This window comes from Necator americanus, chromosome V (genome assembly GCF_031761385.1).
Source record: "Necator americanus strain Aroian chromosome V, whole genome shotgun sequence".
Lineage (NCBI taxonomy): Eukaryota > Metazoa > Nematoda > Chromadorea > Rhabditida > Ancylostomatidae > Necator > Necator americanus.
The window spans coordinates 15,746,182-15,760,048 of NC_087375.1; the positions used below are offsets into that span (position 1 = coordinate 15,746,182).

At 41.6% G+C, this 13,867-nt stretch overlaps 3 protein-coding genes across 3 annotated transcripts; all 3 read left to right on the top strand.

The window, feature by feature from the left end:
* Positions 1–5,873: 5,873 nt before the first annotated feature.
* RB195_014016 (uncharacterized protein) lies at positions 5,874–6,815 on the top strand (the record flags this gene model as incomplete). The annotated part of the gene is made up of 1 exon (XM_064204098.1): positions 5,874–6,815. The coding sequence occupies one exon, from the start codon at positions 5,874–5,876 to the stop codon at positions 6,813–6,815; it is 942 nt and encodes a 313-aa protein (XP_064059979.1).
* A 381-nt stretch (positions 6,816–7,196) lies between these two features.
* RB195_014017 (uncharacterized protein) lies at positions 7,197–7,703 on the top strand (the record flags this gene model as incomplete). Its single annotated transcript, XM_064204099.1, has 1 exon — positions 7,197–7,703. The coding sequence occupies one exon, from the start codon at positions 7,197–7,199 to the stop codon at positions 7,701–7,703; it is 507 nt and encodes a 168-aa protein (XP_064059980.1).
* Positions 7,704–12,208: 4,505 nt separating this feature from the next.
* On the top strand, positions 12,209–12,496 carry RB195_014018 (uncharacterized protein; the record flags this gene model as incomplete). Its single annotated transcript, XM_064204100.1, has 1 exon — positions 12,209–12,496. The coding sequence occupies one exon, from the start codon at positions 12,209–12,211 to the stop codon at positions 12,494–12,496; it is 288 nt and encodes a 95-aa protein (XP_064059981.1).
* Between the last annotated feature and the right edge of the window lie 1,371 nt (positions 12,497–13,867).

Consider the following 13,867-nt stretch of genomic DNA (forward strand, 5'->3'; position numbering starts at 1 on the left):
AATGCTGCAAACGGAGGAAGGTTGCAAAGTAGCGGAAATCCTGCAAATCCTCTAAACATCCTGAAACTTCAATGTTGTTGAATTAGAAGCTAAAAAAAACTAGATTGATAATGGGATAAAAAACATGTGAGTGCTACAGGCAGCGCTCACATGGCAGAGATCCTTGAGATCTTTTCCTGGCAGAGATCGAGCAGTTCATCAAACTTTTCAATCTTACATATCAAATAGCAAAATCCAGAGAAGTAACAAATAAAAACTAGAGAACGATAAAATCACGGACATTCAGGCAAGCAAACAATCTTTCGTAGATGAGAAACGGCTCCCATGGTGTTTTTGAAAATAACTAGGAGAAAGCTTACAGAGTTTGAGAAGTTCTTGGAAAGGAACACTGGGAAAGAAGAAGGGGTGGTGGCATTCCCTCAAAGCACTCTGTACTATGTACGTCTTTTTTTTTCGAAGTAGTACCCTTTGTTAGGAGTTAATTTAGAAAGAGAACCTACATAGCAACAGCAAATGAAAGCATGCAGAGCTCCAGATGGTTTATCTTGCAAGTGTTTCCGTTATAAAGCGAATAACTCAGAAGTGGGTTGTAGAATATGAAGAGCTCGTGTTCTTTGCTTCCCCTGGGATGCACGAACTCGTTCGTGTTCCACTCAGATCTGTCTGAGCTTCACGAACCATAGAGGATGGCCCATGCACTGGCTTGCGGTTGCGAGCGAACGTACCGAGTCAGCATTTTATCTTCCGTGACAAGTCTGGTATCAATTTATCGATCGCCGAAAGGTGATGTTTTTGCAGATTTGGGCCGGTTTCGAATCACGGACCATGCAGACGGCGCGGAAACTGGTTACCATTGAGCGATAGAGATACATATATAATTTTTTAAATTTATTTATCTTAACTTGTAAACGACAAGTGTTCTATGAGTAGACTAATCTGTATTTCAGTTGAAATGGTACAAATACAACTAAATAATCACCAAAATACTCGTATTTAGGAACAAACAGGTATAAAAAAAGAAATTCAATCAGAGGAAGCACGATCCAAACAGATGCTTACCATTTTCCTACTTATTCCTCAATTGCAGGTCACAAAGAGTGTTTGAAAGACAGGACATACGCAAAAACAGAGTTTAAAAAATAATTAAGTGTTAATAATATAATAAAAAATTACGAAGAGTGAGCCAGGTTATGTAGGATTTCGTGAAATTCACCTCTTAGCCGTTGTTCCCAGTTGCTTTATAGAAAAAGTGAACATCGAAAAAAGTGAGGCTAATCTGAGAATCACCACAAGCAATCGCTATATTTTGATCATTAAGAAAGATTCTTTTGAGTGATTGATCTGATGCAAAAAAAAAAATAATTGTGACTTTTTTTTCGCAAAACTCGGATCGGAGTGGAGTGAACATTCTGCTGAGGCATCATTGTATTGTGTGAGTATTCACAACCACGTAGAACAAACCGAAAACACCGCTGAACGCCTTGCATAAGCGATTAACAGGTTGTCAGGCAAACAGCTTGCCAGCTCGCCAACAACGTGCCACCAACATCCATCCACACACAAGCACGGCCTTCTCACCAGCATTGTGCCAGATCACATAGTCTTTTCGGATTATCTCTTCTGGACTCGAAAACATAGGAATAGAACAAGAGAAGAAAATATTATCGAGGGAACAGCTTCCGGGACCACTGCTATTAATAGGAACGGAACTGCGATGTATGAACAAATAAACAATAGGGATTTAGGATAGCGGCAAGAACACGTAAGAAATTGACAATACCCAGAAATGTTGGTTGTCGACAGTTATGGTGTCGGTATTTGAGGTCCTACTGGAATATCGTCGCAATTTTTTTAATAAACACTTTAACTTATCATAATTGGAGTGGAAGGAGCAAAAGAAACTGAAACGCCTGCGTCCTGCAGAGGCTTCACCTTCAGTGAGCGTGGTTCCACTGACGATTCAGAATGGTGGTCTGATCATCTTGTTCTGATCTACAGTTGTTCTCCACAGGAGGTTCAACAGCTTTTCAAATAAAATTGGAAAACTGAAATAATTGAAAATAAAGTAATGTTTCGAAAATTTGGATAAAAATGGGAGCTGAAAATGAAGCGAATACATTTTAAAACTATGGCTAATTAAAATTGCAGACTAATTTTAAGAGTAAGAGTACCGTTGCATCCAACACTTTATTGGAAGCCTTTTCCGTCAAGCAAGTCGCACTCAAAGAAGACAAAGCGGGGAAATTTGGAAAAATTGTTGGCGGGAGCGGGAAAATTTCATATACATAAGTGTGACACGGACCGTATGAATCCTGCTGTTTCTCCTTCCCTTTTAGTTGCTCTGTACGAGTTCTGATCCAATCATCTCATTAAGTCTAGTTATCCACCTAGTCATGCGATAATGACAACATCGATTCGAACCAAACAAGAGTAGAGATGACGTTTACGTCGGAAAAAGAAAGATAGAAATCAGCAACGGAAAATCATTGAAATTCTACGGAGAGAAAAAAGTAGAAACTGGATAAACGGACCGAAAAAATGAACTAATATTGATCAAACTCCCCATATATAGGGACGACTATTTATTTAACTTGCTTAACCTCTGGATATAGAAGCTTAGACAATTTTCTTTTTAGTCGCAGGGAAATTCTGCAATTTTTAATCAAAATGACAACAACAGTTCAGTTCCAACAATATCTTCATTGATATAACACATTTCATTCAAATAACGCAGTGAAAAGTGAAGCAAATAAGAGTAGAATCAGAGTAATGAACCATAATTTTCTCCCAAAATTATTCTTGCTTGAATGAAATGTGAATAGGTTGATGAGCTGTTTATTTTATTCCACAGTGGTGAGAGTCTTGAATTGTTTCGTTAGGGTGATAGTTGGGATTCTGTCCAAACAAACCACCATTTAGTAATTTTGCGGCTTCCTACTTCTGTAGCCCTTGTGATTGTGGAAAACACTGCAGCACTGAGCGCTTTGGGTACACAATTCAAAAGTTCAAAAGTTCACAATTCAAAAGATTCTATGCACAATTAGCCTATTTGTTGAAGAAGCCCTATTAAAAGTCTCTTTTCAGATAAGTCGAAGAATTTTGCCGCAAAGCATAATGACTTGGAGAGCTCCGGAAATGAAAGGTATGTTGCCTAGCACACTAGGTTTCAGGAGAAGTCATTTGTCATCGGAACTATTGTGTGCAAAACAGTCCACATCACAGATGGGAGCGGAAAACCTATACATAGGAAAAACCCGGAAACTAATCTTTTTTTTAATCTTGAAAATTTCGAAAAAAAAGTTTCGGTCTGGAATTTCGAAAAAAAAAAGAAGCAAGATGAGAATCGCAGCATGGTGAACATGAAAATTAGCAACCGATCATTCCTTAACTGATACGCGATGTGCAAAAATTTTTCAGAAATTTTTGTTCTGGAACAAAAACTCAGTAACATTTACAGTAATGTTGTACTTCATTTTTTCCCCAAAGCCCATCAGAAAAACATATTCCGTGAGTTAACTTTAGGAAATAAAGATGTTTGCGGCTACGAGCTAATGGACGGCTAGGAAGAAAAAAGAAATGGGGAAAAATTGCGAGATAACGTAAATTGCAACCCAACTCAGTGTTCTAGCCGTGTCCATTACATGTTGTTGCATGGTTTGCTATACATAATGTAATTTTCCAGATTATCCTACATATTTTCAGCATAAATAAACAAGTCATGTAATATTTAATTAGCTCTCGTGGACCTGCTACAGTGCTATGGCAATTTCCCGAAAGAAGTAAGAATATGGCATTCGACAAAAATCCACTGTGCATACCAAAGTCGGTATTTGAGAAAGTACCCAAGAAGTTTGCGGTGTTCTTATAGGTGAAATTTTCGGATGAGTTAACACATCTGGTAACTTTTCCAGGATGTTTTTAAGGAGTATTTCTGATCCTTCGGGAAAATGGGAGGTTTGCGAAGTGGGCTGCAACGATGGGAGAGATCAGACAACTTTCATTTCTTTTTTTCTAACAGATATTGTCGACTGCCGCATTCTAATGTTGATTATTGAGTGGTCAAAGAAGAAGTACGGTCGATGCTGAATATGTCCATTTGAATGACTGCGATGCGCTTACGATCGGAGCAAGGCAGGAGAGGTGTTGCGCAGAAGGAGCGTGCGCTCCAGCAGTGATGCTGCTCTCAATCGATCGATATTCAGCGCCGACCTTGGGGATGCCAGTCAGTGTTCCTTGATGTCCGCAGCATCTGCTGTGCGTCGTTTGTAAAAAATGCTGCAAATAAATCAAGCAGTAGTTCAGGTTCGGTTTTTTTCGTGCAAACGTCAACATTATGCATTCAGACTTTCCTAACGCACATGTAAAAAGCAAATAACCTGGAGAAATGACAAACATGCTTATTCTGCACGGGCGCTGAGCACGATTAACAATTCTGAATGTACAGTGGAAATTTGCTCTCTTGAAGTGTTGGTTACTCACTATTACTAAACACATTCCAATTGGACGAAGTGTTCGAGGAGTTGAGGGAATTGACGATATATGGATTCTGCACCATCGGATAGATGGCACTGATTGTAGCTCACGAATATGAGTGTGATCCTATCCAATCACCCTAGTAATCAAAATAAAATAACACGTGTGAAACAACCTTGTGTGATCACGTCTCCGCAACGATGCAACTCATCACGAGCAATAGAACGAGGAAAATCAACAGTGTGTCCTCGTTTTCGGAGGTGGAACAACTTCTATTGCTTATTTGAGTCCACAACGGTTTACCGCCTCATAGTGGCGTGGAGGTGACTGGGCGTCGAACTGCGATGCACAGCGGAGGTTCGTCCTCCGGCAGGGTCTCCCAAGTTGAGAAGGAGTTCGACACATCCGACATTCCGACTTCTCGGAATCGGGAGCCTAGCTAAGAGTAAACCATTGCTAAGATTCACCACCGTCTCGGCAAAATGTCGCAAGTTGGTTTTCTGATCCATATAATTTGGGCGACGACCTGTGGTGAAAGCTAAGCTCGTCGTGGCATGGCTGCTTAGTTTGGGGAAAAGTCTCTTTGCCACTCCAGCATATTCACTGCCTCAGTACCCTGCACACTGGGCCCTGCCGTCTCAGACGTCGGACGGTATGGCGACCGGTGAGAGGCGATCAAATCTCAAGTTGCTCAGGACGTCATTGATTCTGGACCAAGGCGACACACGCACGCACTCGCCATGGAGACTGTCTCAGACTGTGTACTTACAACGCGAGAACAGTTTCCACAGACGCTGACCTGCATGCCCTTCTCGGAGCTGCAAAGCGTATCAAATTTCACGTGATTGCTCTGCAGGAGACCAAGTGCAGAAGGAGCGACGTACGACAGATGAATGACGGTACACTCGTCATTCGTGGAGAGAAGGTTCCATCGCGAAATGTAGGCGGTGTTGGTTTTGTTGTGCACCCATCGTCCATCTTGTCGATTCTCACGAGATCCTGTCCGAATTGGACGCGTCTTACGAGGAGCTGGATGAAGTAGTCCGCAAGGAGAAGTCCTTCTACAAATTCGTTGTCGGAGACTTCAACGCAAAACTAGGAAAGGCCACAGAAGAGGAATACAGGATTGGGAGATTTGGACTAGGGGACCGGAATGAAAATGTTCGTCTCTCCGGGCTGTTGTCCGCCGCTCGCCTCTTTCATGGGAACTCTGTTTTCATGAAAAAAGATCATTGTCGGTGGACATGGGAATCGAAAAACCCAATGGCGCGACTCATGCGGAGATCGACCACATACTCACCAACCGGAGGTGGTGTCTACTTGATGTCTCAGTAGTACCATCCTTTTGTAGTGGTTCTGATCACCATCTCCTTCGTGCGAAAATACGTCTTAGCCACACGATGGAAAAGAACATCTGCTATCGGCAACGAAGGAGAAAAGAAGTCGTCTACGACGATTGCGTACTCGAGGACTCCTTGTTCCAAAGTGACTGGCACATCGAGGAAGACCCAAACGTGGACTACGAGATGCTCCTCAGAGGATTACGAGCCTGCGCTGAACGTGCCTCGAAGCCGCGCACGACAAACTTGGATCGAATTTCGAAGACCACCAAAGAATTGTTGGGAAGAAGAAGGGCTTTGAGGCTGGATCCGAATGCATCGCACATTGAGCGCTTAGTAGCAAACACTAGCTGCAGAAAAGCGCTGCAGGAGGATCTTTTGAAGTACAGGCAGAAGAAGATTCTAGAAGCAGCACAAAGAAGAACGAGTCTAAAGAAGTGCCGCAGAGATCTCCGCGAATATAATATTCCGCTAGCAGCCTTGCTGAGCGAAGACGGGACTCGCACGTGTTCTCGTCGTAAGATGGAAATCATTACGGAGAGGTTCCACTCGAACCTTTTCCGTCCATCAACTCCTGTGTCAAGCCTAATCATCCCCACTGGCGAAGCTCCACCACGGATTCTTCCTTCGGAAGTACGAGTCGCTATCAAGAGCATGAAACCTGGCACAGCCCCCGGACCTGATTTTATATCAGCAAACTTTCTTCGGGCTGGTGCCCATCCGCTTCATGTAATCTTAGATGCGCACATGACATCCTATCTTCAGAAAGAAAGGATCCCAGACCAGTGGAAGACCTCGCGAACCGTTATCATCCATAAGAAAGGTGACAGAGAGGACCTTCGGAACTACCGTCCGATATGCTTGCTGAGCGTGTTATACAAAGTCTTCACCAAGATCATTCTCACGCGCATATCTAGGACGAAGCCCAGTCTCAAGAACAAGCTGGATTCCGTCAGGGGTTCAGCTGCTTGGACCACATCTAGACCGTGCCGAGGGTCATAGAGGTTTGCCGGGAATACCGCCTGCCCCTTGTTCTAACCTTCGTCGACTGTGAGAAAGCCTTCGACTGCGTAGAAACGAATGCAGTACTGTCGGCGCTGGTCGATCAAGGAGTGGACGCGTCGTATGTGAGGACATTAGCTGATTGCCACGATCGATGCATCACTAAGATACAGCTTTTCCACCGCTCCCTCACCATACCATTAAAAAGGTGGTACGACAAAGCGATACTATATCGCCGAAGCTGTTCACGGCTGCATTGCAATGGATAATGAAATCACTACCTTGTGAAGAAAGAGGGATACGTGTTGATGGAAGATTTCTTTCGAACATTCGTTTCGCGGACGACATCGTTTTTCGAGCAGTACCAATGAAGCAGAAACTATGCTCAACGAATTGAACGAAGCAGGGAAGAAAATAGGGCTGCGAATAAACAGAAAGAAGACACAGTTCATGAAGAACGCCTACTGCGAGGATAGAGGAGTACAATGCGAAGGCTCCCTAATCGTGGAAACTTCGTCATACGTATACCTCAGACGTTCTATGAACATGGAAAACGACTTGAAGGAAGAACTGAATAGAAGAATGAGAGCACCATGGGCAGCATTCGCACTCGTCAGGAAAGTTACGGACCAACTGGCGAACCAAGATCTTCGTGCCCATCTGTTCGACTCGACAGTTCTTCCAGCGCTCTGTTGCGCAGCGGAGACGTGGGCAGACACCGCTGCCACCTCTAGGAAGTTATTTACGACCCACAAAGCCCTTGAGAGATGTCTTCTGAAGTTTAATAGGCGCACACAACACCTAGCTGGCCTTCGCACCTCCGACTTAAGAGGAATGTCCCGTCTTCGCGATCCAGCAGAATATATATCGAAAGCAAAGCATAGATAGGCCGCTCACAGTATGAGAAGAATCGACGACGATTGGACTAAAAGAACGCTAGAGTGGATCCCAAGAGATGCTAAACGCCCTCGAGGGAGACCGCCAATGGGGTGACGTGTCCGCTACACGGATGAACCAGCTGAGAACTCAGCTGGATACGGCTCAAGAACCTCGTCAACGACACTCACTAAACTTGAGAACATCTGGGATGACAATGGCGAGGGAAGGAAACGAGTGGAAGAGATGATGGGGCCTGCACGTCCAGTGAAGACGGGCCCTCTAAGTAACTAAGTAACTAAGTATTGTCAAGGACATCAGAATCGCTGTACAAGATTTTTATTAATTTCTGATTCACGCTTGAATTTCATCGACTAACCATTGATTTTATTGATTGGTTTACAATCTCTATCTTATTAACGCAAACTACGCTCGTATATGATCACTGTTAAGGTAGGAATATTTTCCTCGTCGATGTATTTCGGCTAGAGCATTTTTTTAAGAACATGCTCGAACAGTCTTCACGTGACCAAGCCGAATGGAGCCGATTTTCGAACACAAGAGTACAGGTCGAATCCCAATTCACTCTGAAAAGTGGAAGTGGTCGTCTGAGTGACACACGCAAGGAAGGAGAAAGCAAGGGACTTCTTCGAATATGCTGTACCGGCTTGAAAAACTTACACAATATTGGAGGGTAGAACTAAGAAAATTATAGATAACGTTAATTTGAGAAGGTGTACAAACACATTACCAGAAGAATAATCCTTGGAAAACACAGGCAATTACAAGGTTATGTGGTCTACGCATATGTCAGCAGTGATCTATACAGTAATTTTGTGGGACAAGTTAAATACAATCATGTCATCGAATACACATTTCTATAACGAGAAAGTTGGAAGATCTATCCAGAACCCCGTGTTTTCCGTTGTTTTCCACCCGTCTTTTACTGATTTTGACCAGAATGACAAACATAGAAAGCTATGATGAGCTTCCTTTTTTTTCGTTAGTGATTTAAAATTTAAATGAAGAGAAATCACATCATAAAAGGGACTGCACATATTTGCACTATGCATAACGAGAGTTACTTAGCGGAAAATTTCCACGAAATACTACTGCGGCGTACAGAAAATAAAATTGAAATGAGTTCCAGCCAAAAGTTGGCTATCCTTCTTCGGATATGAGGAAACAGAATACGGCGTCATATTGCAGCGATGTTTTTCAGTTACAGAACTGAAAAATAAGAATGAAGAAGAGTTTTGAGTGTCTCGATGAGATGAACATTTTTCATGAGACTCTTGTGTGCGACAATTGGGAAAAGGCGACCGATATGACGAATCGCTGGACTGCTCTCCAGGGGCGGCGGTGGTCGGCTGACTGGCTGAAGCCGCCACCGCAATGTCCAAATAGGCGTACTCAGCACATTTGGATAACCCTGGCAGCGGGGCTTTCATGGAATAAGTGGCTCACCTGAATAGAGCGCTGGATGATTTTGTCGCAGAGGTGCACTTGCCAAACGGCGGCGGCGGTAAACTCAAAGGATCTGCTTGGAATGGCTGAACTAATAGTTCTCGCAAAAAATATGCTTTTCCCGGAAACGCTGAGAGTTCCGAGGTAATAAATGATTTGAAATGGAAGAAAAGATTCGTGAAGAACGGTATGAGGTTGTTATATTCTCAGCTGCTAGCTCCGCCTACCTCTCAGGTCTGATGTGAGTGAAAAAGGACCAGAGGAAAGCTAGGACTGAGCATATCAAAGCAATCAGTTTTTCAGAGATTGTGTAGCTTCTTTTTCTTATTTTCGCTTTTTCCTCTCTTGTTTTGAAACCTATTTGCTACTGACGTTCAAGGAAAGCGTGAAACAATGATGTATGACGCAGAAACGTCGAAGTTAAATAAGGATGACTTCAAAAGACCCCGAAGAATAAATTATCTACCTGATTGCTCCTGATGTGCAGGATCACGGTGCGCAATTGTCTTTTAGTGAAAAATTACACCGGTAATTCTTTATAATACTCATAAATCCTAGACATCTCTGCGTCTTCATTTGATGTACGCCAAGAATAATTGTGAAAATGATAGGGAGTCGAAGAGTCAAAACAAGGACAGGAGCAATTTGATGACGGATTTGCGTTGTGAAAGAAAATTATATCCACGCGAACAAACTAATGAGAATTTAAGGATGGTCATAGTAAGGCAGGAATATTCAGAAGTGTTGAAGACGTTGTTTTCTTCCTACTCCTTCAAATCCATAGTTCTGAATTTATTTATTACTTCTAAGCCTTCTTTTTTCGGAATTTCACAACGTCCTTCTTTCCTTAATTTTTTTCTGATCATCTGAACACATGCATAAGTTTTAGAAGCAACGAGAGTGGGGTACTCTAAAAAATGTGGCATACGCGATTCAAATAAATATTTCATAGGATAACTAAGCTCTCAGTTCGTTTCAAATAATCCACATTGTGGCGTTCCTCCCTCTAAAAACACTAGTGACTTCTCCTATTCATGCTGTTCTCCTTATCGCCGATGTTCCTCATCGTGCTTATGAAGCCTAATCCCATCCATTTCCGTACGGGAGATTAGATGGATTAAGCCAGCCTAGCCAACTAGATTTTCAGTAGAACAATAGCTATCTGGATAGGAGTTCCATCACAGATCATTTCTGTTTTATGTTCAATGAGTTGACTATTTATCTACTTATTCATTTGTATAAGAGGGAGATGCATTAAAGGAGAGAAAATGTGTTACTGTATCCGAGTCAAAGCAAGACTTTCACTGCTAGTGCTCTAGCAATAGAAAATGACCGTGTCGGCCACGTTTTCATGAAATAAGATCGTTCTTCTCTAAGCAAATGGTCAACATTAGACTTTCCAAAAGATATTATTTGCAGGAAAAAAGAAACGGAGGAATAAAAAAGCTCCAGGGTATCTGAAAAGTTTCCAAAAAATCCTGAATATCTGAGCGGTGGTTTGAGGAACAAAAAGCAGCTCCTTATGTTGGAAATAGGCCTAGATTTGGTCGCCCAAAAATTTCCCATTGCTAGTATCAGCTGGCTCAGCCATCAGCAATTCCCAGATGCCATAATAAATTCTTGGATTTTCTCGCCATTTGTCATAGTGATATACGATAAAGGGCGGATTATGTGTTGCTAAGGAAATACATAGAATATCGTTCTATAGAAATTGAGGAAAACTGATAGTGTTAACAAGGATGCCAGCTAGCGCCAAGAGTGCTGCATATAACTTTGACCAAAAGAATTTCAGTATCGAATAGTTTGAATTGAATTTCTTAATGACGTACGTCATCTACTGCAACATCTCAATTTTTTTGCGATTCATGTAAGGACTTCAGGAGACTTCATCACATTTCATTAAAAATCAGGGTTCCTGAAACGAAATAGATGGGGATACAGGCAGTTTTTTTTTAAAGAATTCTTCGTGATAAACCTAGGCAGATTCTGGGCCTATTTTGAACGTACCTAGATCTACAAATGTGAAAAATGACGTAAAAAATGAAATAATTTAAATCCTTAAAATGTCATTAAAAAATTAGAAGGAAACTAAACAGCGTTAGGCAGTATTTACATACAACATGATTTGAAACATTGTGAGCTTATCTATTCTGTAAAAAAGTAATGGGTGTTTAGGGAGGTGATCGGGATGGCTGCGTGGTGCCCAGCAGGAAGCACTCCCTGAGAAGTGTTTTTTGCTGGACGTCCATCAGTAATGCTGTGCGTAATGGATATCCACACACTGACTTAGCCATTTCTACGCTGCAGTTTCTGTTTCTACATTAGAATGACATTTTACTTTACGTTATGGAGTAAAGGATGGAAATCCCGTTAAGTTCAGCGCAAAGCAGATATTTTTCTTTGTTAGAAAGAAGGGACAGGTAGTAATAATAACTAAACAACGTAATAAATATATATTACAAAATTAATAAATAATCTATAGAGAAATTGTTTGATAGTCGGATATAGACAAGAATAATGTCCACTACACAGTTATAGATACTTTCAAATAAGTTAATAAATATTGACATTTCTCCGTAATAGTGTAAATGTAGAATGTAAAATTCTTTTTTTTTGAAGTTACGGGACTTAATTGCTTTGTGCCGCAACTTCAACACTTTAAGTACGTTTATTTTAGATCTAGCGGCAGTTATTCTTTATTGTCTTTCTTCTCTTTTTGTTAACACACTGCACAGTGAGTTCCTTTGTTCGTGAGTCACTTGTGACTGCAGAGAACATATTGTAACTTTTGTTGAAAGTATTTCCCCGAAGTTTTCAGTGAAACGTTAGAAAGCCACCGTGAGCCGTGTACATACATAACGATGAGCTGAAACTTCGAATAAAAAATTGGGCTCACCAGTCACCTAATCCACATAATCCATGCGCAGGAAAGAAAGACTAGCGGACAGACTGACCAAGTATAAAGTTCAAAAAACCGATAAAGTGGCCACTTAGCGCGAAGATTAAGAGATATGGGGGAGTGAGGACGACGACGAGGAGGCAGATGTGTCATGGCTGCTGGCACCGCGTGCACGGCGACAAAGCACCGCGTTGTCTTCTCGGCTCTGCTCGACACACTAATCTCAGCTACGGATTTGGGAAATGTCAATGATCCGGAGATGTCGGATAAGACGAATGACTGTGATGGAAAAACGCTTGTTATCCATTACGTTAATGCGCTCATCGAGCAGTCGAAAATTTGCACGGCCATTCGTCGACGAATTGTTCCCGTAACCAGGAATAGGCATAAAATAGATGGGGAAGTGAAGGAACATAGGGATTTTTGTCCTCAACGTTGAAAAACATCGATGGAAATCTGAGACTGGGAGGAAAACGCTTAAGCGTCTGCCAGTAAATTGCGCAAATCAGAGCTTAGAGATGTGCATCCTAATAGGAAAATGAGAGTAATTCATTGCTTAATGGAGAATGTGAAAAATGTATGTATCTGAGCGAATTTTTTAAAATTTCTTCTGAATGCATATGAATTAAGTAGAGAGTCGACGGGGGGAGGTTTTTTTAGATGGAAAATATTTCTTTTAAATTTAATGTATTCATTAGAATTGTTGTTTATGTTTTAACCCCCACTTTATGCTTTATTTTTGAATATGAGATCGTACATCTTTTTTTGGCGAGGAACATATTTCTCTCATCAAATCCTCTGAATTCTAACTGAACACCTTAAATGGTCTATCAGACTTTTTTTTCTGATAATTTCAGACTGAACGGCTATAATTTGTGCATAGCTGATGCATGTATACTTTATAGAAAAAACTTCTTTAAATACATAAATATGCAACTCCGTCAAACATTGGAGAAATGTTTACAATTACAACAATAAATTCATGGTTTACTTACTACTTATTTGCAAACACACTACTTTACTTACTTATTTACAAACACAAATGGAAACTTATTAAACAGCTGTTGGAGAAAAGAAAGATTTTTCTCCTTCTTCTACAATAAATGAATTAAAGGAAGCATACCACGAATTTGAAGCGGTCATCTTTCGATAAACGCCGTGAAAAAAACGGTGTGGAAGGCGGCGTTCTTTCCTACAAAATCACTTGAAACGCGGCACCATTGCGCACGCGCCGCATCGACGTGCGAGCGGTCAAAGAATGATGAGGTGTCTTCACCAGCCTATTCAAGTGAAGCTAATCAAAAGGCTACTGAAGCAACCAGAATGTGTACCTAGTGGGACGTTCTAAGGTGTCTCGTAGAAACTAACGTTCTTCCCACTCCATTTAGTTACGGCGAGTTACGGAGCGTTGAGTGGAACCACGGCAGATCCCGCAATCTACAACCCCATCTCCAGCTTTTCCCGCGGATTCCCTCACCACGTCAGATCGTGCTTTGCTGCTTCCTGTTATACCCAGCTTTTGTCAAGCTACAGGGTAATTGTTACGTTATTAATCTCCTTTTTTTTCTTTATTTTTGAAGTCGTGAGTTTTCATGGTTTTTCTTACAAATTCGACATTGTAAGTAGATTTATTTTCTGGCTTAGTCGCGTATGCGCTGCAAAGTAGTTTCTTTGCTCCATCTGCTCTAATAGCGCACACCGACACACTGCAGGGGTTTATTTCTCATTGAAAATTGCTTAACAAACTTCAACAGTTTATTTTTTAAATGATATTTGCAAGGTTCCATAGAATACGGGAGAACTGGATGAC